At 54.9% G+C, this 23679-nt stretch overlaps 1 protein-coding gene across 2 annotated transcripts in view; it reads left to right on the plus strand.

Moving 5' to 3' along the window:
* The window catches only part of Col5a1 (collagen type V alpha 1 chain), a 127559-nt gene extending 123980 nt beyond the window's left edge, over positions 1–3579 (plus strand). For both annotated transcript variants that reach the window (XM_090330902.1, XM_090330903.1), the window contains exon 66: positions 2862–3579. In XM_090330902.1, the coding sequence (XP_090187028.1) occupies positions 2862–3008 (147 nt within the window). In that variant the 3' untranslated portion in view covers positions 3009–3579. The remainder of the gene's footprint in view (positions 1–2861) is intronic.
* Positions 3580–23679: the final 20100 nt, after the last annotated feature.

Consider the following 23679-nt stretch of genomic DNA (forward strand, 5'->3'; position numbering starts at 1 on the left):
GGCAGATCTGAGCTGGGGTGCAGAGACCCAGTCCTTTAGAGCTTCCAGGTCCACCCGAGGCAGGCCGGCTTTCCCGTGAGGACAGGGCCTCGCAGGCGAGCTCTCTGCAGACAGCACCTGGGAGCCGACATGGCCGCTCTTGGCCAATCTCCCTGGGGAGAGGGTATTTCTCCTGAATGGGAGAGGCGGGTCCAGACACATGGCCAGGGAGGCCGGGAGTTAGCACTTTTGAGGGGACTGGCCCTGTCTCCCCAGTTTGATGCCTTCCTGCAGGCAGGGCCGAGGAAGGAGGTGTGAGGGATTGTCCGGGCTGGATGCAGGGTTGAGGAAGGAGGTTTGGGCAGCTCTCACAGGGCTGGTCTGCACCAGCCAGGGCCCTGTCCTCTACTCCTGCCAAGTTGAGTCACAACTGGAAGTGTCACAGCCCTCTGGCTTAGTTTCGGGAAGCCTGCACGCGGCCCGTAGCAGGCGTCCAGCCATGTCCAGTCCTGGGAGGCCTGCTGGGTCCATTCTGGAATTATGGTTGCTGAAGTCAGAATCCTGATGGCGATTTGTGGGGGCCTGGGATGACTGGCGGGACCACAGCTCCGCCCGGCCTGTGGAGGGGCCGAGGGAGGAGCCACTCCACATAAATCCCGTTGTTTGTGTAGTTTTGTGTGCCCCTGGGGCCCATTGCTAACCAGTAATGCTTATTTATGCCTCTTGAATAAAGGGGTGACAGAGCAGCGGCCTACTTTAAACAGGCCCATCTCTAAGCACTCTGATAATTGGAGCAGGAGGCCCCATAAATTCAGGGGAAATGGCCTGACAGCTCATTGTGCCGCCATCCCTTGGGTGGGAGAGACGGATGCGTTTGCTGCCTGGCCATGTTGGCGGGCCTCTCCTCCCCCCACTCCTTGCCCCTGTGGGATGGACAGTTAGCACTGTCCTGGGGGCCGCCCGGCACGGCGGTCTCCCAGCATGATCTTCCCGATCTCCGCGATGGGCAGGCTCCTGGTAGAGTGAGTGATTGTCTGAAGGTTAGGACCCCGGAGGGCAGGGGCCGACTTCAGCCCCTCCTCCCTGGGCTTGCTGGACTGGAGCCTGGCTCCTCCCAGGGGGACAGAAGGGTGAGCTGCCCAGGCCTTGCTAGCAGACTGCACGGGGTCCCTACACCCCTCCCCCTGGAAGTGGAGAGCTGTGATACCCCTCCAGGCAGCCACCAGGGGCCCAAGCAGTCAGCCCAGGCTCTGCCTGGCCAGGCTGGCCACAGGCCTTGGCTCTGGGACACTCAGGCTCCCCGGCTGCAGTGCAGAGGGCCTCGGGGACAGCCTTTCTCTAAAGGCCGGCAGATGTCAGGAAGATCCATCTAGTAAAGGCAGATTCTGAATCTTGCCCCTGGCTCTCAAGTTGAGTCTGTGGGGTGAGTGGGGCATGCTAGCCTAGGGGGAGCCTCTGGACTTGGCCACCTCTCCCGCAGCTGTAACTGGCTTTAAAGCCCAACCGCCCCTCCCCCGCTGCCCCTGCCAGCCTCAGAAATGCCAGTGGTCCTACGGGCGGGGGGCGGGGGGGGCGGCGGTGGAGGAATAGGTCCCGTATTGGTTAACATGTGCCAGGAGAAGATAGAGTTGTAGAGATGTAAGTAGCGCTGGCAGCAGATTAGCATCTGAGAACCATAGGAGTCTGTCCTGACACTCAGCCTTGAGGTCAGAACCCCAGGAGTGGCCCGCTGGCCAGGTGTGGCTCTGTCAGTGCCTGGTCTAGAGAGGCCTCTGGGCCTCTTCCAAATCAGCATTTAGTGCTCTTAGTTCTGCAGCTGGAGGTGAGAATCGGGACTGGGGCGGGGGCAGGGGAGGAAGAGGATAGTTCGGGGGTGGGGGGCCCTTCCTATGGTTACAGACCAGCTGTCATCGCCTTGGGTATTGGGGCTCCAGAGCAGGAGTTTAGGGCACATACAGACCAAATAGAGTGGGGGCGGGGGGGCTCTGGGGTCTGGGCCACCTCTGTAGCCAGGCACTGACTGTGGATGGAGCTGGGTCTGCTGTTGGGCCTCTGGCTTCAGAGTCCTGCTGGGTCCCTCTGCTGTGGGACCATCCACCCATCCAGTCAGATCCAGGCTCCAGCCACTGTCTAGGAGAGGTCCCCTTGTCTTGGGGGAAGTGTCCCGGATGGCGGGGTCAGGTCAGCACACTGCAGAGCCATCTCCTCCCTCCCTCCTTGCCTTCTGGGGCACAGTGCAGAGCTGGGCGGCCCCCTGGGAACTCGTGCTCCTCGCTGAGCTGGCTCTGCTCTTCCTCAGAGGGTCCTGGGCTGTGCCCGTGTGGGCAGGCTGGGATGGCCCCGATCGTCACAGCATTGACGAGGTGGCCCCATCTCCTGCCCCTGGACGAAGAGCTCAGGGCTGGGTTTGTGAGCATGGGCTCCAGGCAGCCCCGGGGACTGCACTCTCAGAGGGCCTCACACTGCTTGACTGAACACTGCGTACGTCTCCATTTGGGGGCAAGGAGCCCTTCGCCTTGATTCCGTGCAGACCCTGCACCCTCTGGGGGCTGCCTTGGCGGGAGCTGCACAGCTGCAGAGCTGCCACCAGCCTCCTGAGAGGGGGAAGTCTGGGGAGAATTCTCTTGCCCTTTGGTGCCCGATCTCTGCCATGTCCGAGTAGGAAGGGCACTGTGGGATGCCGGTGAGGTTTATAAGCACTGAAGCACTCTGCTCAGCCAGGCCCCCCCCCCCCACTTGCTGGGCAGTCCTGAGCGAGCGGGAGCAGGGGACGGGGGCGGGGGAGACACGCAGATGGGTGGGGAGCCTGGGTGCGAGGTGGCAGGTTGGCGCCCTGAGGCCCGGCCTGGGCTCTGACCTCCTCCGCCTGCCCCCCTCCCTAGACCAAGAAGGGCTATCAGAAGACGGTGCTGGAGGTGGACACCCCCAAGGTGGAGCAGCTGCCCATCGTGGATATCATGTTCAACGACTTTGGCGAGGCGTCACAGAAATTCGGATTTGAAGTGGGGCCGGCTTGCTTCCTGGGCTAGGAGCCGCCCCGCCCCGGCCTCCCCTGCAACCTCGTGACCTCAGCACGCCGCTTTCGAGTGTCTCCCGCGCCTGGCCCTTCCGGACAGCGAAGGTTTCCCCGCCACCACCGCCCGACCCTGGGCCCAGGCACTGCACAGCCCCAGACCCCACTCCCAGACAGCCAAGGGGAGGGGCCGTGTCCCCGGAGCCGAATCACATGACCTAGCCACAGCACAGCCTCTTGGTGACGCCCCACCACCCACCGCTCTCTGTCCACACCACATGCCACAGGGCAGGGAGCGGGGCCCCACGTCCGCTCTGCCTCCCCCAGCTTGCATCATCCAGCATCATGGTTGATCTTTGCCGTCGGTGCTCACGGACCCTTTGCAGGGGGTAGGGGTTGAACATCCCTTCCACCAATTCAACTTGAAGACGTGCATTTCCCCCTGACCTTCGGAAGATGTTTTGAGGCAGGCTGGTAAAGGTCGCCCGAGCCTCTGATTTAACAACCCTCAACACAATCCATTTCGAGGCCGAATGTCAATCTGCGTGTGCCTTTCTGATGGATTAAAGGTGCTTATGTTTTTTGTGTGTTTGTGTGTGTGAGTTTTAAGTAAATATTTGTATTGTATTGTTATAAATGTTAAGTGTGCCTGACTTTCAATCCCCAGCCTCGGGCCCACGGGGAGAATGGGCGGGGAGGACACGGCGCTCTGAACGGCTCCCCATCTCCCCTCCTGGCCTGTCAGGAACGTGCAATAAATGGGAAATTTGCCTGGGTCAGCGAGAAGCCAGGCTGCCTCTGAAAGGTGCCAGGCCCCCTCTTTCCAGTCTCTGTTTTTTATTAGCTTTGGATACTTTTTTTTTTTAAAGGGGAGCAGAAAGAATTCGATACTTTGCCTTGCCTTACATGCACGTAGATTACAACACAGCTTAAGAGAGCTCTGATCGCTTCCTTTTTTTCAGCCTGATCGAGAGTGGCCAGGCAGGGAAACCACCTTCTGTGGGTAGTAATTCCGAACATTGGTGCTGTCAGTTCTACCCTCCTCTTCTCTTGTGGTGCTACGTGCTCTGCAGCCTCCTGGAAGGCGACACTGGGGTGCCGTGTCTCCTTCTCCCTTCCTCCTCTGAGTATTACCAAGGACCTTAAACTCAGTACCTGCTGCCATCTTTCCCGTGGCTTGTCCCCCCACGGCGGCGAGCCCTCTGGAGGCTGTCACCAGCGCCACGCTGTGCCTACTTGATTTGAAAACACACACGCGAAACAAAGACTTCCTCAGACGCGGCGTACGGCCGGTCGTGTCAGTTGCCAGAATGGTTGTGGTGCTAACTTTCTTGTGTTTTGTCCAAGGACTGAATCAAAGCTCTCTGGGCCCTCTCAGCCAAGCTGCCTCGCACAGGGCCGGGCAGACTGAAAAATGTGCAATGAACTTGGGGTCTCTGGGACTGGCACGGCACCCCGGTCCATGGGAGCAGTTTGGGGTTCGCCTGTAGGTGGCCTGGGCCTGGGCACATGAAGGCTCCTGGCTGGGGCGGTTGGCCTGGTTCCTGAAGGGGGTTGTTCCTTCTCCTGCTCTCCTGGACAATAGGGACGGGCTGCCTTCTGCATGGGGAGCAGGGAGGACAGCCCTTTACTGTGAACCCTGTTCTGCCGAGCCCCCTGCTGCGGCTGGCTGTGGGGAAGGCTCAGGCCTTGGAAGGGAGCTGTGGCCCCCTCTGGCTCCCCCCCCACAGCTGTGATTGCTCTGGGGCAGGTCAGCACAGCACCCAGGAGTGAGGGAATGCCACCAACGCCAATTCCCAAAGCCCCCTGGCAAACAAGTCTCGTTCTTGCCAAAGAAAAGTCTGGCTTGGAGATGGTGCCTAGGCCAGGATGTCAGCCCAAGGCTGCGACCGCCATGTCTGCCTCTGCACAGAAAGGGCCGTTCTGGAAGGTGGCCACGGGACGCCTGTGGACTCTGTCTAGGTCATGTGATTCTGTTTCAATCTCTCACCCCATGCAGTTTGTCCCCCACTCAGTCATTTCCCTTTTTTCCCCCCTTCTGTTGGTCCCCTCCAAGTTGTTGTAATTTGTACTGGAGTCCAAAATATGTCCTGTCCTCCTCAGACCACGTTAGCTACCATATATTGCAATAAAATTACTTCTTATATTTGCAGACATTCTCCTGGTGTCATTTTAATTGATTTATTTTTCTCGTCTATGTAATTGGATACATCTTTGAAAGACTCTAGGACACTGGGCACCCTAAAATACACCACCTTGTGACCCATGGAAATCTCCTGCAAGTCCAGCGGACGGGCTCTAAGTCTTAAGCAGCTTCTGGAAAGGATATTTGGAAATCTTTTAAACCTGTATAATCAAGGAAGACTTGTAAAGGCTTCCCAGAAATCGCCTCCTTCCACGTGAGCAGATGTGGCTGCCGCTTTCTTGAGGCGGGGTCCGGCTCCCCTGGGAAGCAGGAGTGTAGGTTGAGTAGCAGTCCCCCAGGGGCGGCCTGGGCATGGCGGCTGTGGGAAGGGTGACAGGCGGGCCAGCATGGCCTGCACAGCTTCCTGGGTGAGTTCCACCAGCCCTGACCATCCAGATCCAGACAGCACGTGGGCTGGTGGTCTCTCCCTTTACTCCCAGGCAGTGGGGACCTTGCAGGCATGTGTGGCACTGTTTTCTACTAGAAAAATAACTGAAGCAAGAATGCAGGAGGGTGCGTGACTCAAATGGTAGAGCACCAGCTTTGTAAGCATGAGGCCCACAGTTCAAATCTTGGACACATGCGTGCACGCACATACACACACACACACACACACACACACACACACACACACACACACACACACACACACACACACACAGATTGGCCCATGGATCAGAATCAGGTCCACACCTGACTAGAACCCCAAATTCTTGGGCCCACTGGGTATGCTATGAAGAGAGGCCATCTGTTCTCACAAAGCCACCAGGTAGCCACCAGACAGGGCCAGCCTTTGGTGGTGAAGGGCTTTCAGGGGGCGGGGTGGGGGCCAGCTCCTCTTCCAACCACCTGGGGTAAACCCTCAGAGTGGAGCACAGGCAGAAGACATGTTATGAGCTAAGAACTCATCGCCCAAGAGAAGAGACTGGAGAAGAAGGCGACTGAAGGACGTGAGGAGGTGGCGCTCTGTCCGGAGTTCGCTGGGACAGACAGAAAGCAGTCCACAGACCGAGGATTGGAAGGGTTGAGAGAACATCAACAGCTTAGAAATCAAATGGGGACGCAGAAATCAATGGCTCCCGAGGACATGTCAAGCAGCAGTTGGCCACTGTCATCCAGTTCAGGAAACCTGCCAGGGGATTCTTGTGACACCCATTAATTCAGGTGAGCCGGAGGGAATGGCCCAGGGAAGGGGTGCTAGCAGTGTGACCCCGTTAAAGCCGTATGGCCCTGAACGTCTTGCAGGAGAATGAAGAGGGGAAACAGGACAGGTTAGCCCGTAGGGCAGGAAACCAGGGTCCAGGGGAGCGGGATCTAAGGTATTACTTTTTATTTCTATACTTTTTTTTCTTGTAGTTGTGCACAGGGTTCCAGTTCAACGTGTCTGTCACTGCAGTGGTGTGAAGCTAGACCTGGACAACTTGGGAGGTCACTGCCTAAGCGAGAGGAGCCAGGGGCCTCCCCTCCCTGCCGTGCTTCAGGACCAGCGGGTGAGGAGAGACGACCTCTGGGCTCCTGCTGGTGGCAGCGCTGCTCGTCCTGTCCCTCGCCCCGATGCCCTGTGCGGGGAGGCAGACGTGTGGGACTTGTCTGTAAGTTGGTGCTGCCCTGGTGTGGGCATCGGCTGAGGCTGGCCAAGTGAGCCCTGGGTGCCCTGTCTCTGCCCGTCCATCCTCTCCTCACCAGTGCTGGCGAGGGATGTGGAGCACAGCCCCCCCCCCCCCCACCGTTCCCTGCTGTTGCATCCCCAGAGATTTCTCAGCCCAGGACCTTCTAGGACAGCCTCTGAGAGGGAAGTGGTGGCCTCGTGGGCATGGCAGAGGTGCCCACTGCCCCCCACTCACCTGGAAAGTGGGGGCCCTGAGCAGGATGAGGTCAGCTCCTGACCTTTCCTGGGCCCAGGTTAGACTCTGTGCTGTGGATGGACCGGTGCTCCCAGCTGGATGAGGGAGTATTTGTCCCACGGAAAACAGTGGTCACCATTCGCCACCACAGCTAGACCCGATTCACATATCACACACTGGACACAGGACCCAGCGTCCATGGGTGGCCAGAGGGAGAGGCCAAGGGGCTGGTGGGGAGGGGGCCCACCAGCGGCTCCTTCCCTGCAGGTGACCGGGCACCCAGGGTCCCTTTGGGCCAAGCTGAGTCTGGAGCGGGTCTGTGCAGCCTGTGATCTGTGTCGTGTGGGCAGTTTGCTCCGTGGCTATATGTGGTGTAGCCAGTGTGCTCTGTGTCACATGTGGCAGGTAGCATTGTGCTGTGGGCGTGTGATGTGTGACGTGTGCAGTGTAGTGTGTAGCATGTGTGGTGTGGCCTGTGGTAGGTGGTGTATAGTGTGTTGTATGTGGTGTATAGCGTGTGCGGTGTGGTGTGTCATATGTGGTGTGTAGCATGTGTAGTGTGGTATGTGGTGTGGTGTGTGAATTCTCCCTAGGGGAGCTGGCCCCTTGCTAAGGTGTGGTGTGTGGTGTGTGGTGTGGTGTGTGAATTCCCTTGGTCAGGTGCCTATCTCACCATCAACCCTGCCCTGCCCCTACCCATCACACGCCCAACCAAAGCAGGGAGCAGGGATGGACACAGAGAGGGCTGAGGGCTCCTCGGGCTAATAGACAAGTTCCTTGTCCCGGGTGGAATCTGGGGACCTGCAACTGACTCTGTTCCCCACGACCCCCGGTCCTGGCTGCCACCAGAGCCACCCACAGCGCCAGCCTTGTAACCAGGGTGCGGGGCCCAGCTCCAACACCCGCAGTGTCCGAGGTTTCCCCTCCCACTGCCCCTTGGCGTTCTCCTGCGGGTGGACTTCCATCACAAAGCCTCCCCAGCACAGAACGAGCCAGTCATCCAGGGAGGACACTGGAGTTAGGGCGAATCTGACACAGGATCACTGAATCCCGGACCTCAGAGGAGCCGCCCAGCAGGGGACTCGGGGCCACACACTCAGCCCCAAGGGGACAACACGGATTTGGCCCTGGTGGACAGTTACCTGAATTTTCTCAGAGAAGACAGCAGACAGACAGGAAGGAGGCAGGGCCGGACTCCATCCCTAGTCCGGATATTTAGAGGTCGCTGTGCCAGCAAGTGGTACCCTCCTTTACGGACGCCAGGCTGCGTCCCCAGCTCGGCGGGGTCTCCATGAAACTGGACTCCAGCCCGGTCTGCAATCCTTCCCATCCCATGCTCAGCCTGCGAAGGCTGGCCGGTGCCAGGGGACCAGGCCTGGGTCCCCGCCCTGCTCCCTGCTCCCCCGAGCAGTTGCAGACCATCTGCCAGCTGCCTGCTCTCCTCTCACGTGGGCTGCTGATGAGAAAGAGCCTCTCCTGGCACCAGGTTTGTTTTGTGCTCCAGCCAGGAAGACATCGCCTCCCAGCGAGTCCCAGGAGTGAGGCGTCAGTGAAAGCCACATGCCAGTCCTGCATGGAGCTTCCTGCTTGTCCTCTTCCATACTGACAGGTGGAAATCAGTCGATCAGGGAAAAGTCCAATCCCCAGACATATGTGGAGAGCTGACATGTTCTGCAGCGCGAGAATCGTGCTGCTCTCCAGAGCCCCTCAAATCCATTTAAAACTAGATACCAGGGGACGGAGAGCACTGGCGGGGTCCTGAGCTGTCACCTGAACCCTGGGGCTCCAGACAGCTCACAGCCATGCCTCGAAGCCTCAGGGGGACGGTGGAAACCCAGGGGCACTTGTGCTGGGCGTCCCGATGTGGCAGCCATGGTGCCAGCCAGAGCCGTGGTCTCACTTGGACGGCTGGCTGGGGAAGGCTCTGCTGCTAAGCTCGCGTGGCGGCGGTGGCAGAATCTTCTGTCTCAGGGGTGGACCCAGGGCTGGGGAGGAGGGTCTGGGGTCAGGGGTGGGTTGAAGGAGATAAAGAGCTTGTCCCAGGTGAGGAGGGGAGGCTGCCCCCCTCCTCCACCTCCTCCTCCACCTCTGGAAAGCCAGAGGGGTGGAGGTCTCCAGAGGCGAGCAGGGCTAGCCCTGTCCCCACGCAGGCACTGGCTTCCCGCCTGGTCCTGCAAGGCCTATGGAAGCAGATCTCAGAAGGCTTGTCACCCCTTACCACTGGGCCTGGGGCTCCTGAGGGTTTGCATTTACAGACAGTTCTGGGCTGAAGTTCCTGCAGTTTGGAAAAAACTGGATTGGACAAACTTCCAGGCATGTGCCCTAAACCCAGCCTGCTTATTCTCCGAGCACCATGCCTCTTAAACACGCTTCCACAGAGACTTAAAACCATCCCGCCTCCTCCAGGCCCCCAGTGCTAACGCTCCATGCTGTCCATCCTGCAGAAAGCTTGGGGGCCATCAGGTCAGCCCTGAGACAGTGTGCTCCCGGCCTCGGGCAGAGGCGGTGTGACAGCTGCTTGTTCTGCGTCTGCTGTCTTGGAATTAGGTAACTTGCTCTTTTACATATCTATTTTCTGCAGGTCTCACAGCTGAGCTGGCCTTGAGCCCCGGAGGAGACATGAAGGGCGTGGAACTGTCCAGACCTGGAGGGCTCCTGGACGGATGCATTTGTCACTGCAAGAAGGACATTATCCTCTGGGGGCCAGGGGCAGGATGATATGGCCAAGGGCTTGGGTCACCAGCCTGCAGTGCTCCTGGGAGATGGAGCACAGGAGAGGAAATTGAGGTCACTGGGGGTGTCCTCGGGGTGGGACCCCAGCCCCTGCTTGCCTGCCTGGCTCCTTGCTGCCACAGGGTGAACAGACATCCTTTACTAGGCATTTTCCCCCACAGGCCCAGAGCAACAGGGCCAAACCACCGCGGCCTGGACCTTCAGGCCCGGACGCTCCGGGCTTTCCTGGCAGGTGAAGGAGGGAGGCTCTCTTCTCCACCTGGGACAGACTCCCTTCTCCTCAACCGCCACGGTCCTACAGCCTTTCTGCACCCCCCAGCTCTGGGTCCACATCCTCAGCACCAGCTCTGAGCCAGAAAGTGGGTCCTCGTGGACAGCCCGCCCCGACTCGCCCCTCCCTGCCCCCCAGGGCCACAGAGAGCTGGCATCCGGGCAATGTCCCACACCTGCAGACGGACGTCCACGTGGCGTGGAGTAGGCCTTCCATACCTGGTCTGCCCCCCCCCCCCCGCCCCACTCCCATCTTGCTCTGCTCCCTGACTCTACCCCCTTGCTGCTCCTGGGAGATGTTGGTCTTGCCATGGCCCCGTTGTTGTATTGTCCCTTGGTGTCACCACTGCCAGCTCCAGTGTCATGTGGTCAGAGAGGCTCCGTGGAGCTGAGTTTATCCGTTCTCACCCTCAGACTCCCAGCACCTTTGAAGACAGCTCACATCTATCTTTCCTGTCAACAAAAACAATCCAGAGAATCTGCGACAGCGTGGCTCTGGCACCTGTGCGCAGTGGCCGTGGGAAGAGAGCCTCTGATGTGGAAGAGCTGCAGAGAAGGGGAAGACCCAAGGCTCCCGCCTCCCTTCCAGGCCCCTCGACACAGGGAGTGTGGCAGAAGACTGATGTGATCAAACAAACATGGCCAGATGTGACCCCTTCGTACGACTACTTAAATACAACAAAAACACAAGTAAGACAGCTGCCTCAGCAGGCCCAGGGCTCCTTGGGAGGGATTGGGGTGGCTGCAGATGGGGGCGGGACATCCTGACCAGAGCCCGCCCTCTGCCTACCAAGCCCTCTCTGCCCATTCCAGTCTCCTGACTTGGTGAGACTCCAGTGATCCCATAGGGAGAGACGAGAAGGATGACATAGCAGACATAGCGGCTGTCAGAGCAAGGAGAAGGCTTATTCGAGTCCTACTACCTCAGACTTATTGAAAACTGAGGAGAAGGAGACCTGGCTCTTCCCCGAAAGGACCACATTCCCCAGGCTAAAGTGATGCGGTGGGATTAAAGACAAAACAGAGTCTGAAATGTTCCCCACAAGAGCCACTGCAATCTGCCAGCGGCACAAGCTCTGCCTCCGGCCCCTGGAGTCCAGTGCAAACGCTGCCCTGCTCATAATTAAGACTCACCACACAGACGCAAGAAGGAAGGTGTGAGCCGTAGTCGCTAGAAAACTGGATGCCTCTGGTGTCAGAATTTTCAGAGGAGGGCGATTAGTAAATTGCTTAAACATGTTATCAGAAAGGCAGTAAAAACCATGGGTGGATTGTTATCCCAGGTGAGGCGTGGAAAAGATGTCTGTAAACTAAGAGCAGGGCGCATCCATCAAGCACACAGAGCGGGTGGGGCGCAGCCCCAGGAGGGAGGGGAACTGGCCGGGGTGGGACGGGGAGGTGGTTGGTTCTGAAGACACGCTAGCTAAATGTGCCTGCACCCAGTCACAAGGCCCCGGGGCCAAGAACCCAGCAGAGTCCACACATCCTGAACACAGGAGCACTGCCTGGGGTGTCTTGTCGAGAGCAGCAGATAGAGGAGCTGGACCTGAAATGCGGCCAGAGGGACGGCAAAGGCAGAGAAGTCAGCGGGTGGATGGCTCCCTAGCTCTGCAGAGGGAAGTCAGTCCCTGTCCTCCCCGAAGCCCATGACCAGCAGCACGTCGGTACTCAAGACGGAAGGTGAAAGGAAGGTCTTCATGTAAGGACAGAGAGAATGAGCTGCCGGCAGACACGTGTCACTGCAGAGCCCAGGGTGCCCTGCAGCTGGGAGGAGGGGACCCAGGGGCACACAGGGAAGCAGAGATACTTCCAAGGAAGAGAAGCCCAAGGCAGGGCAAGCGGGGTTTCTGCACGCGGTGTCTCACATTTAAAAGCGTTGCTAAGTCCAGGGCCGCGGCTCATGCCTCTAATCCCAGCTGAGGTGGGGTTGCCGACAGGAGCACCTTCATGGGCGAGAGCAAGGAAGAAACACCATGTGCGTGCTCACACGCACATGCATGTGCACAAATGCACGTGGCATTGTGTGTGTATACCTCTGCGCCCATGTAGGTGTGCGAATGTGGAACTAAGTATGCATGCTTAGAGGATGGTGTGTGCACATAAATGCACATGCAAATTGTGTGCACACGCATGCACTTTTGTGTGTTTGTGTGGCTGGATGCAGGCATGTGCATTTGTGCATATGTGTGAGGGCACGTGTATGCACCCATGGCTGGGTTGCAAGCATGTATCTGCATGTGAGTTGTGTGTGCTTATGTGTACATGTTGTGCATGCATGTGTGAAAATGTGTGCACAGATACATGCAGATGAGTTGCAGATGTGTGCGTGGTGTTTGCGTGCGCATGTGAGAACATGCAGCTAGGTTCCTCGGGTACCACCTGCCTCACCTGGCTTTGTGTGAGCCACACTCTGCTCAGCTTCATGTGGCACCATTGACCCAAGGTACAGGACACAGCAGGACACCTTGTGCCAGGTATGTGCCTGTCTGTCTCCATGCCAGCTTTCTGCTCTTGGTGGAAACGGCTCTGAGAACACGGGGACTCACCCACCTGTTCCTCGCTGGGTCACAGAGCAGAGGACACTGCCCGAGACATGATGGGTGCCTCTCAAGCCCCAACACAGGTTCCTCTCCTACTTGGGAAGCCAAGACACAGCGGGAAGCCTGCCCCTGGTATGCTGCCCTGGGAGCCCCGGAGCCCCCACAGGAGCATCTGGGAAACCTGGGGTGGGGGGCAGCCCCCAGTGTGGGGGGCGGGGATATCAGCAGCATGGCCTGCTTTGGCCAAGCTCCCTGAGTTGACCTTCCATTCACTCCACAGGGAGCTGGGACATCTGGGTCGGTACTTGAGCAGGTGCCACGAGGCCTGGGCAGCTGGAGGAGCTGGGCCCTGGCTCTCCACCCTGCCCCCTGGGACGGAGGCGGGCAGTCAGGACACAGCGTGATGAGGGAGGAGGCAGAGGTCTGCTTGGGCCTCCCCCAGCCCTGGGGAGCCACCCAGGACTGAGGTAGCCCTTTTCCTTCCCAGGCCTTGGTTTCCACAGGAGAGGCTCTCAGAGAGATCTGAATCGAGAAGTTTCCTCAGTGCATTATCTTACATGGTTAAAAGACCAATTCAAATGCCATGTGTTCAAGGTATTAAACAAATGGTTTCTTAAGTCTTTAAATGCAGCTTAGAATCCCATTTTCCTCTATAACAGGCAATTTTTAACCATTTCTTTTCATCATTTCTTTTGTGAGTGACTCTTGGTCCATTCACTGACCTCCCTACTTTGATGGCCTTAAACATTTTAGTGGCATCTAGAAAACAAACATGTACATATGTATGTTTTGGTATTCCAGTTGTCCACCTTGAACAAAACCTCTGGAGTATATGTTCATTTCCAGAAATCTAACCGTGTAAGCATACAACCGTAATGAGCTTGAGGAAAGGGGATGATTCTTTAGGGTCCCCGGTGCAGAAGAAACAGCGGCAAGCTTTCCAGGTGAAAATCCCTCCCTCGTTCCATGGCTCAGCCTCACGTTTTCTGATGGTTGTCACTTTGATAGGCTAGATTCTCTTAAAACAATGTCAATATTCAAAATGCTCCCTTGACAGAGGGGTGTGTGTGTGTGTGTGTGTGTGTGTGTGTGTTTCAGCGTGTGCAGTATAATGGTCCTATCATGAATTTCGGGCTCTAGATTCTGTGCCCGACAAGGAGGCTGCTTTCAGGGAGGCACCAGATATCTGGGGGCAGGAACTATGTCAGGTTCCCCCCGACCCCGAGTGTGTCCACTGCTGCTCCCAGCTGGGTCAGCTCACAAGGTCTGACATTGCTCGGGTACTTGGGAAAGTTTCCATGGAGGTCTGTGCCGAGCTTTATGTTCTCCAGCCAGCCTCACAGGGCTTTGCCAGATGCGGGGTCCCCGATCACACAGAGGTGAATGGTGGGCAGAAGTGGAGACACACGGCTGCCTCGGGTTCAGCGGGACCCAGCCCTTCTACTTCAGGTCGGGGGTTCTTTGCAAGGCATGGACGTAGCTCGGAAACCCAGATGGACGCCCTGCCCCTGCCCCCAGCCAACGGTCCAGGGCCTCCCCGAAGAATGGACTGGATCCTCTGGTCATCTGCCACCATCCCATTTCTGCGGATGGCTGACATCCAGGTCCTGGGGTCTCAACCCCTCTCCTTGCTCTGGGCTGGATCTGAGCCAGCCCTGCGCTCCAGCCCGGGGAACCCGGTGCACAGAGCCAGCTCTCGGCTTCATCCTCAGGAAATGTCCTGGACAGAATCCCAGTGGGCACTTCCGGCCTCTGCAGACTTGAGCACCTCGGAGACCCTGCCCTGGCTGCCCCAGCCTCTCCTTCAGGGCTCCGTGCAGACAAGGGTGGGGACGAGAGAGCGTGACAGGGAAGAAGAGTGACTCCCTGGACAAGAAGGGAGCCCACCCGGCACAAAGACACCTCTCCGTGTGGAAAGCCAGCAGCAGAGGGCTGGCGCTGGGTTGGTGGATGGAGGAGGGTGCTGGCCCACGCTGAGTCTGCAGTACTACTCCTTCTCTGCGGTGACACAGAGAGGGTCTTCAAACCTACACAACCAATGGTGCACACTTTCCTCACTCTTGATTCATTAATTTTGGCTCCAGTCTTGGGACTTGAACCCTGGGTCTGGATGCTGTCCCTGTGCTTTGTGGCTTGTGGCTGGCACTCTACCACTTGAACCACAACCCCACTTCCAGTTTTCTGGTGGTTAAATGGAGATAAAAATCTCATAGACTTTCCTACCCAAGCTGGCTTCAAACTGCACTCCTCAGGTCTCAGCCTCCTGAGTAGCTCGGGTTACAGTTGTGAGCCACTGGCGAGCTGCCTAGGTATTTCTTTTTCTAAGTTTAAATTAACTTTTAAAAAATAATTCTTTGTTTTAAACATCTGACTCTGCTGGGTTGGCAGAAGCAACTGACAGCTTCTAGCTGCTTGACTGACAGCTCTCAAACCCCTCCTCCTGCTCACTGCTGGCTGTGCCATCTGTCACCCTCAGGGGCACAGATGGCTGTGTGTAACAGGGTAGAGAAGGGGCCAGGCAGGGCCTCCTCGCAGCCCAAGTCCAACCAGACCGTGACAGCCTCTGCCTCTGTCTCTGGAGGCCCACGAGGGCCATGGCAACCTGCACTCCATCCTGCCCCATCCCCTGCCGCCACCGCCGCCTGCCACCGCCTCCTGACAGGCCAGGGAGCTGTCAATCAGGAGGCTGCGTCTCCAGCGCTCCGGCCCCGCTGCCCTCTGACAGCCACCAGCAGCCTGGGGGCCACTCTGGAAGACTTGGCTCCCACTCAGCCACTTCTGCAGCTGCCTCCGAGATGGCACAAGTGTTCTTGAGCTGGCTACGTGCACAACCACTGCTCTGGGCCCTTCTGCTGCCCGCCATGAGGGCTGTTTCCAATTGACAAGGAGAACCTCGGTCATCCATGCAGCAAGGCCGGGCCCCTGTACTGCTCTCAGGCTGTGGCAGGAGGCTGAAGACGACCTCGCTTGTGGTTGTATTGATGTCTGATCTGCAGCTCCTGCTGGTGGCACTAAGGGGTTTGGGCTTGGAAACTGGGAGCCACTGAGAAGAGCTGCTGGCACTCAGAACTGTCACCTTAACAAGCCACCCTACACGTCCTCCAGGTCCATCCAGACTGAGCAAAGGAGCCCTCGGCCAAGTGGTGACAGTTTGGTGGACAGCTCTGGCTTTCTACTGAAGTTGATCCATTCATCTCAACTGATCTACTTGTCTGCTTTTACCTATATTGTTGCGGTTTAAAGTCTATAATAAACTACTAGAAGTAGACAAATTTTAACCCAGGGAAGCCATCTCCCCGGTGTACAGAACACACATTCCTGTCTGTCTCCTCCCGAGTCTTCCCCTTCCTTGCTTCTCTGAAACCCAGAGCCCCAGGCCCAGACAGCGTCGGCTCTTCTCTCTACCTCAGCTTGCGTCCTCTAAGGTTTTCTGCAGGGGTGAGCATGTGCCATCTGCCCGCGGTGTGTTCTGGATCTGAGATTCACTCACAGTGCTGGGCCTCAGAAACTCACTTCTCAACTTTGCTGCAAGCAAGACTGCAGAGTGCTGGATTCCATAGCTGAAGATTCAACCAAGCACAGGTAAAACGAAAGCTAAAACAAAGAACTTGAAGAGAACTGCAGCCATTAGGCGCAGGCATTTTTTGTTTTAATTTCCTGTCTATACGGTTCAGGAGCTCTTGACACAGTACACAACTTTCGTTAGGACTTTTCAGTCCCCTGCTGGTGGTTTGAGAGCACAGGAGAGGGTCGTGCTGGCTGTAGTCCCTGCAGGGACGGGGCATTCACAGACCCTGCCACCTGCGAGGTACTGAAGCCTGGCCCCTGAGGTACCACGGCGACTGCCTTCTGTGATAGGCAGAGAATGCTGCTTTCCTTCACCCAGCTGTTGAGGGAGATAAAGATTGTTTCTACCATGGGGCCGTCATGGGTTGCGCTGCGTCTAGCAGGGAAATGGCAAGTGATACAATAGACAGCGCTGCTTGACTATGGACTCGCCCAGCACCTGGGGGTCCCCCTCCCCGTTCGCTAACATCTGACACGTTCCCACGGTGTGGTGGCATCTGGCTTTCCTTTATGATGCAGGCTACCTAGCTAGCATCCTGTCATCTGAAAGCGGTCCGTCTTCCTTGGTAATGCATCTCTGTAGAGTATGTGGCCGTTTCTCCTGTTGCATGGCCTGGTCCCTTTGAGGTGTCCACCCCAGTCTTTAATCAAACATGCATGCTGTATGGTTTACTACGGCTGCTATGACAAGTTACCGCAACTGGAGTGGCTTCGTGCCACGGAAGCCCTACAGTGTGGAAGTCTGAAGTCAAGATGCGCTTTGGGAGTCTGGGAGGAGAATTCCTGCCCTTCCCTTTTCCTTCAGACAGCACCCACTCCAGACTCGGTCCACCCAGCATCTTCTTCAGCTCTCAGCCCCTAACTTTATGGCCTCCCTTTTACAGGGGGCTCAGCCGACCTAGGCCTGGGTAAACCAGGACTGTCTCTCCGCCTTGAGTTTCTTAATCCATTGGTATTTGGCCATATGTGGTTCCCAGATTCTGCCATTATTTAGCCACCACATATGATCTCCAGGTATTTTCTCTGAGTCTATGTTTTCCTTTTTACTCCCTTCAAAGCGCCCTTCACAGAGCAGTAAGTTTGGGTTGTAGCACAATCTACTTTATCCATATATTGCTTTGGGACATTGGATCTCTTGTCACCCACCCAAGAGATCTTTGCCCACCTCAGAGCGCCCCCTAGAATTGTCTTCTGCATTTTCACACTTTGATCCATGACCCATTTCAAGCCGACTTCTATACTTGAACATCTTTATTCCATATCCAACTGTTTCTAGCACCACTTACTGAAAAACCTATTCTTCTCTAAATTTTCTTTGAGCTTTTGACAAATAGCAATCTCTTTATCTGTCTAGGCTCCTTGTGAAACCATTGAGATGGATTGATTAATCCCAACTGGTCTATGTGTCTGCTTTTAGCTCAATGTCACATAACTGCCTTAATCTCTCTTTGTAACAATGCTTCAAATTTTGGAATGTTAATCTAAGTTTGTTCTTTTTTTGGCTATTCTAAAACGTGTGCTTTGACATATAAAATTTCCCATCATCGACTTCAATTTCTAAAAGAAAATCCTGCTGGGGTTTTGATTTGGACTGCACTGTATCTGTAGATCCATTTGAGCAATAGTTGGCATTCTGATGTCACTGAGTCTTCTGACCTATAAACTAGGAATATATCTTTATTTAGTCACATCTTTAATTTTATCCTCCAAATATTTTGTCACTTGCTTTGCGTAGATTTACCCATAAGAATTGCATATTTGAATGCTCTTAGAAGTGGTAGTTTATGCTCATTGATGGCTGTTCATTGCCTGCGTTTGGAAAACAATTGAGTTTTCTACATTGAGCTTATATCCTGCCATCTTGCTAACGTCACTGTTTATTCATTTGTTTGTTTGCTTATGTGGTACAGAGGACTTGAACCTAGGGCCTCATGCACGTTAGGCAAGCCTTCTACCATTACACCAAAATTGTTGTCCTAAATTCACTTTTTGGTTCTTGTTGCTTTTGGACAGATTCAGATTTTCTGCCAAGGTCATTCTGTCCTGTATTTTCGTTTTCTCTTTGTTTCCTCACCTGTGTAATGACTGAACCCTGAATGCTGAATGGAGCGGTAGTGTGCCTTCCTGGTTCCTGGCGGGTCTGGCTGCCTTCCGTCTCCACGGTGCCAATGCCCTGTGGGCCCGGGACATTCCTGGTGATGGACTTGGTCTTGCTGCACACAATTCCGCTGTGGTGACAGCGGGGTCCTCGGGGTCTTGGAACCTTGCTGTTTGTTTGCAGTCTTGTCAGAGTACTTGTGCTTGGGTGTGGACGGGGCCCAGGACTTGATTCCACTCAGTAGATGACACAGGTTGCCAGGGGTGTGTGTGTGTGTGTGTGTGTGTGTGTGTGTGTGTGTGTGTGTGTGTGTGTGCGTTTGCATGTGTGTGCGCGCATGTGTGTTCGTGCGTCCATGCACACGTGACCACGTCACATATCCAGGTGGCGCCTGCTTTGCTGGCCTAGCTGGCGTCTCTCGCGGCCCTGCTGGACTGGGCAGCCAGTAGCCTCACCAGGGGAGCGCGGATCAGAAACTGCAGGAACCAACCCCTAGCAAGAGCTGAGTCTCTCACTCCCCCCACAAGGTCTGGGCTCTGGGAGAGGCTGAGTGAGCTTCAGCCTGACCGTTCGGCAGCTGAGCTCAGAGAGGACAGTGGTCCTTGCTGCTGTCCAGACAGCTGTATCTGGTGGCTGTCCGCTGAGGATGCAGCCCACCTCCGAGTAGCTCCTGACCACACAAACCATGACACAATGAAGGTGAGTTCTTCCTTTTGTCAGTATGGGGCTTGAACTCAGGGCCTAGATGCTGTCCCTGAGCTCTTTTGCTCCAGGTCAGCACTCTACTACTTTGAGCCACAGATCCACATGTGGTTTTTGAGTGGTTCATTGGAGATGAAAGTCTCACAGGAACTTTTCTGCCCAGGCTGGCATCGAACTGTGATCCTCAGATCTCTACATTAGATTACAGGCATGAGCCACCAGCACCTGGCTTGCAAGTGAGTTCTTTAAAGCTGCCAACATGTGTTGCTGTGTTCTATGGCAATAGAAAAAGAATACTGCTCCTCACTGCTTGTGGAATTCTGGAATGCATGGAAATGGAGAGTATTTCCCCGTTCCTTTTGTAACAATTCTATGGTTTCTCTCTCTCTCTCTTTTTCAGTTCAGTAAGATGAAGAATTACATTGCTTTTTCAATGATAAACAAGGCTTTCATGTCTAGGCAAGCTTGGCTGTCAAGATAAGTTCTTTGTACAGGGTGTGTTTGGTTTGCTAAAATTTTGCTTGGAATTGCATTTGTGTTCCTTGAGAGTATTGGCGTAGAGTTTCTCTTGCAAAGATGTTTGTCTCATTTTCATATCACGGGAAGGCTGGTCTTCGAGCATAAGTTGAAAAGGAGTTGTGACTTTCCTGAATTTCAGAGAGTGTGGGAAGAAATTGCTGTTACTTCTTCCTTAAGGTCTGGTTGGCTTTTCCTGGAAGCCAGCTGGGCTGAGGCTTCCTTGGTGGACTGCATTCTGTTGATCCACATGTCGACCCTTGCAATAGTGCCACATGATCCTAATAAAATGCCTCCATAATGAAATACAGTCTCAGCTATAATTCCAATTTAGTTTAACCAGATAGCATTGCTCAAGCAATGGCTTCCTTGAGTGATTTTGGTAGTTCAGGAGATTGTTGAATTTATTGGCACAAAATTGCTCACAACAATCCCTGAACATTCCTTTAGTAGCTATAGACTAAGTGGAGATATCGTCCTTCTATTCCGAAAAATAGTATTTTGCGTTCTCTTTCTTTTCTCTGTGAGTCTGTCTCTCTGTCTGTATCTGTCTGTCTGCTGTCTGTCTTGTCTCTGTCTTCTCTTTGCTGTCAGTCTGGCAAGAAGTTTGTCATTTTGGGGACCATCTCCAAGAGTTGGCTCTAATTCCACTGATGCTTCTCTGTTGTTTTTCTGTGTCTCCTCTTCTCTTCTCTGTGGATTTAATTTGTTCTCCCTCTCTAGTTGCAGGGGAAGCCTGCTTTCCTCTCTCACCAGTGCTTCGTGCTAAAATTCTTGCCCCCCTTACTGCTTCAAAAATCACCTACAAAGCTGGATAAGTGGTTTCTTCTTCCTTGATTTAAAATCCTTTCTCAAGTTCCTCTTGCTTTCTTTTGCGCCCTGTGCATTATTCCTTAGAAGGAAGTTATTTAGAATGCAGAAATTTGGGAGAGTTTTCCCTTAGACTCTCTACAGATCTTCTGTGACTTGATTTCTAACAAGCACCTCTGCGGGTGGAGGGCCTTGCTGTGTGGTGTGAATCCGCTGAGAGCCCTTGCTTTTGTGCTGGTGGAGGATTGCTAGCGGCCATCCTGGGGCCACCGTGTCCTTGTGGGCTGGGAAGTTCTGCCCTCAGTCCACTCATGTGGTAGAAATATATCAGAGACACCCTGCAGATCACCCAGTGAAGAGACATGAGGTTGTGGTGTTTTATTAAGATGGTGTGTGTGTGTGTGCGTGTGTATGTGTGTGTGTGTGTATGTGTGTGTGTGTGTGCGTGTGTGTGTGTATGTGTGTGTGTGTGTGTGTGTGTGTGTGTGTGTGTGTGTGTTCCTGGGGCTTGACTTTAGGCTTCATGCTTGGGCTCCATTCATGTCTGGTGCTCTACTTAGCCTGAGCTATGCCCCTAGGCCCCTAATGCTTTGGTTCTTTTTGAGAGTGGGCCAGCGGCTGCAGTCTTCCTCCTTGTGCTTCCCCAGGTTGCTGGGCCGACGGGCACCGCCCACTGCACCCAGCAACCCATGCGCTCGAGATGGAATCGTGTGGACTTTTCCGCCTGGGCTATTTTCACAGTCCTCATGGTTCCCTGTTTCTGCTGCCCATGTAGCTAGGATTAGAGGCTTGAGCCGCGGTGCCCAGGTAATTCCACTTCTCTCTCCACTTTGCTGGGGGTAGAAAGCGCCCTGGGCCTCTCACCCCACAGCTTCCACGCTGCGTCCATCACCCTCTCCACAAAGCTAGAATTCCAAACTTACAACTCAGGTTGCAAAGTGAAGTCGTGTAAACGCCTCTTAAGAAAACCGCTAACTTCTCAAGGGCGGTGTTGTTAGTGTGGAAGGCAAAAATAAACAGTTAAATACAGAAACATTTTCAGTCTGTCAAGCTAGAATATTTTTTGAAGTGTTGTTTTTAAAATTTGCTTCAATGCAAGTGCAATGAAAATAAGCTTTGTAAATATCCAACGTAAGCGTTGCCTAAATGATTCTGCTTGGGTCAAGGGGTGTTGACAAGTTTTGCTGAGTACAGTGAGGGAGGCTCAGGGGAGAGACCTGGCTCCTCAGGCCATAGCCCCCACGAGGGTCTCCCCCTTTCCTGCTTTTTTCAGTGCTCAGTTTCTCACCCAGGCTCTGCTCCCAAATTCTCCTCCCTGTGTCTCCTCATCCACTGGCTTATTTAGGTGACATCTGGCCAATATTTTTGCCTCAGGCTGGCATTGAACTCTGGTCCTCTCACAAGTAATTAGAATTACAGGCTGACAATGGCCTTGCCAGGAGAGGTTTTTTTTGGGGGGGGGGCATTATTTTGGCCCAAGTACCACTTCTGGCTTTTTTTTTTTCTGTGTATGTGGTACTGAGGAATCGAACCCGAGGCTTCATGCATGCTAGGCGAGCACTCTATCACTAGGCCACACTCCTGGCCCAGCCAGATTTCTCCTAGGGTTTCTAGGTTGTGAAGAGCCGGCCAGTGGAATGTCCACAGAGGTTGTATAATCATCTTGTAGAGCAGATAAGCCTTTAGTACCACATGCTACGGGACCCCCAAAGACCCCCAACAAGCTGCACCCCGGAGCAGGGGCGGCCGTGCCTGTGACCAGCGTGACTGTTTACACTGGCCGTGATTAGCTCTCACACTGACGCCGGTGGAATTGGGCTCTGGGAGTGCAGTGGGATTCGCGGGCTCGGCCTGACCTCCTAACGGATGGCCGTGGGAGGGTGGAAGGTGTTTGACTGCAATTGGGTCCCCAGCAACGTGGACAACAGCCACAGGAAGCAGCCTCTGCAGGCCCCGGGAAAGAGCTCGACACATGGCATCTTAACAGTGCGTGTTTATTTTTCTTGGCTTGCTGGGTGGGTGTTTGGAGAGAAAGAGGAGCTTAGCAGTTTGCAAGCAGGGATAAAACAAGTTGAAGACTCCAGGAATTTGGGATCTTGCAGAGATGGAAAATGTCAGAACATTTTCCGACTTCCAAACAGTAAGGGATAGAGATTTTTTTTTTTTTAAGTCCAGGAACAACAAAGACCAGCAAATATTTTTTAGCAGAGTGACTCAGCCTTGGCCCAGGTACTTTGAGGAAGACATCTTGAGTTGACAGCCACAGGAACGTGAATTAGTGAGGAAGTACGCTGGATTTGCATGATGGCTGAGGAAGACACAGGGGCCTGCATCACACACACGCAGAGGAATCTCTGATCCCCGCATCCCAGAGCCCTGGCACTGCCCACCCTCACCCGGAACTGGACACAAGCGGATTGCAGTTGTATCTGGCCTTTGTTAAAAAATGTCCAAATGAGTTGAAACACGGGGCTTGGCGTGGTCCACAGGACATGGAGGAGAGGCCAGCTCGGCTCCCTCCCTCGCTCGCTCCCAAGTCTAAAACTCTGCGAGCTTTGTGCCAACCTGCCGCCTACCCTGTTCTTTAGCGGCATGAAGATACTCGTGTTGTGTTTGTCACCATGACGAGTCAGCCCATGGCATATGGGTGGGGGTGGCCAGGAGCAGATCACGGGAGGCTGGACACGCCGCCTACCACACCATGTGCTGCAGGGCCTGTCAGAAATCTAGCACAGCCAGGGATGGTCTGAAACTCTCATCTGCCCCCCATGGCCAGGGCGGGGGGAGTCTCAGAGTCCGTCCTCAAGCACTAACGCATGACCAGGGCAGTGACGACTGACCTGAACCACACCAGGCAGAGAAAAGTCGAGGCTGGGGGCTGAAGAGGTTGAAGACCAAGTTTGGGGCCTAAGATGGGAACTCGTTGGGTAGCATCCCAGAGACGGGAGAAGCGAGCTGGCGTTCCACAGCGAGGACTAGAGGCAGGTGTTTAGGAAACGACCCACGCTGAGAAAGCAGACCAGGGGTCTGACCCTCCCTGGGCAGGTTTCCTGCTAAAGAGATTCCATTCATGTAGAGGGGGTTGAAAGGACCTGGCCTGGCACAGCACGGCATTCAGATTGTCTGCACAGGATCCAAGATCAAGCAAAAGACAGAATCAAGAAAATGCCAACAACCCCAAAGAGCAGATAAACAGTTCTCTTCCCCGCCCCCGGCCCCAGCGGCACCGCCCAGGGATAGAAGTAGTCAAGTAGATCTTAGCTGTCCTTCATCGCAAGGTCAAACGCTCCAGTGACTAGAACATTCTCGTCAAAGATCTCTGAAGTGGAAACCAGAAACTAAACTGCAGAATGGAGCATTTCAGTAGCGATACAATTTCCTCACTGCAGAAAATAAGAAGCTGCACCTTCTTCTGAAGGGCA

Source organism: Megascapheus bottae, chromosome 3, assembly GCF_031878675.1.
Source record: "Megascapheus bottae isolate mThoBot1 chromosome 3, mThoBot2.hap1, whole genome shotgun sequence".
Lineage (NCBI taxonomy): Eukaryota > Metazoa > Chordata > Mammalia > Rodentia > Geomyidae > Megascapheus > Megascapheus bottae.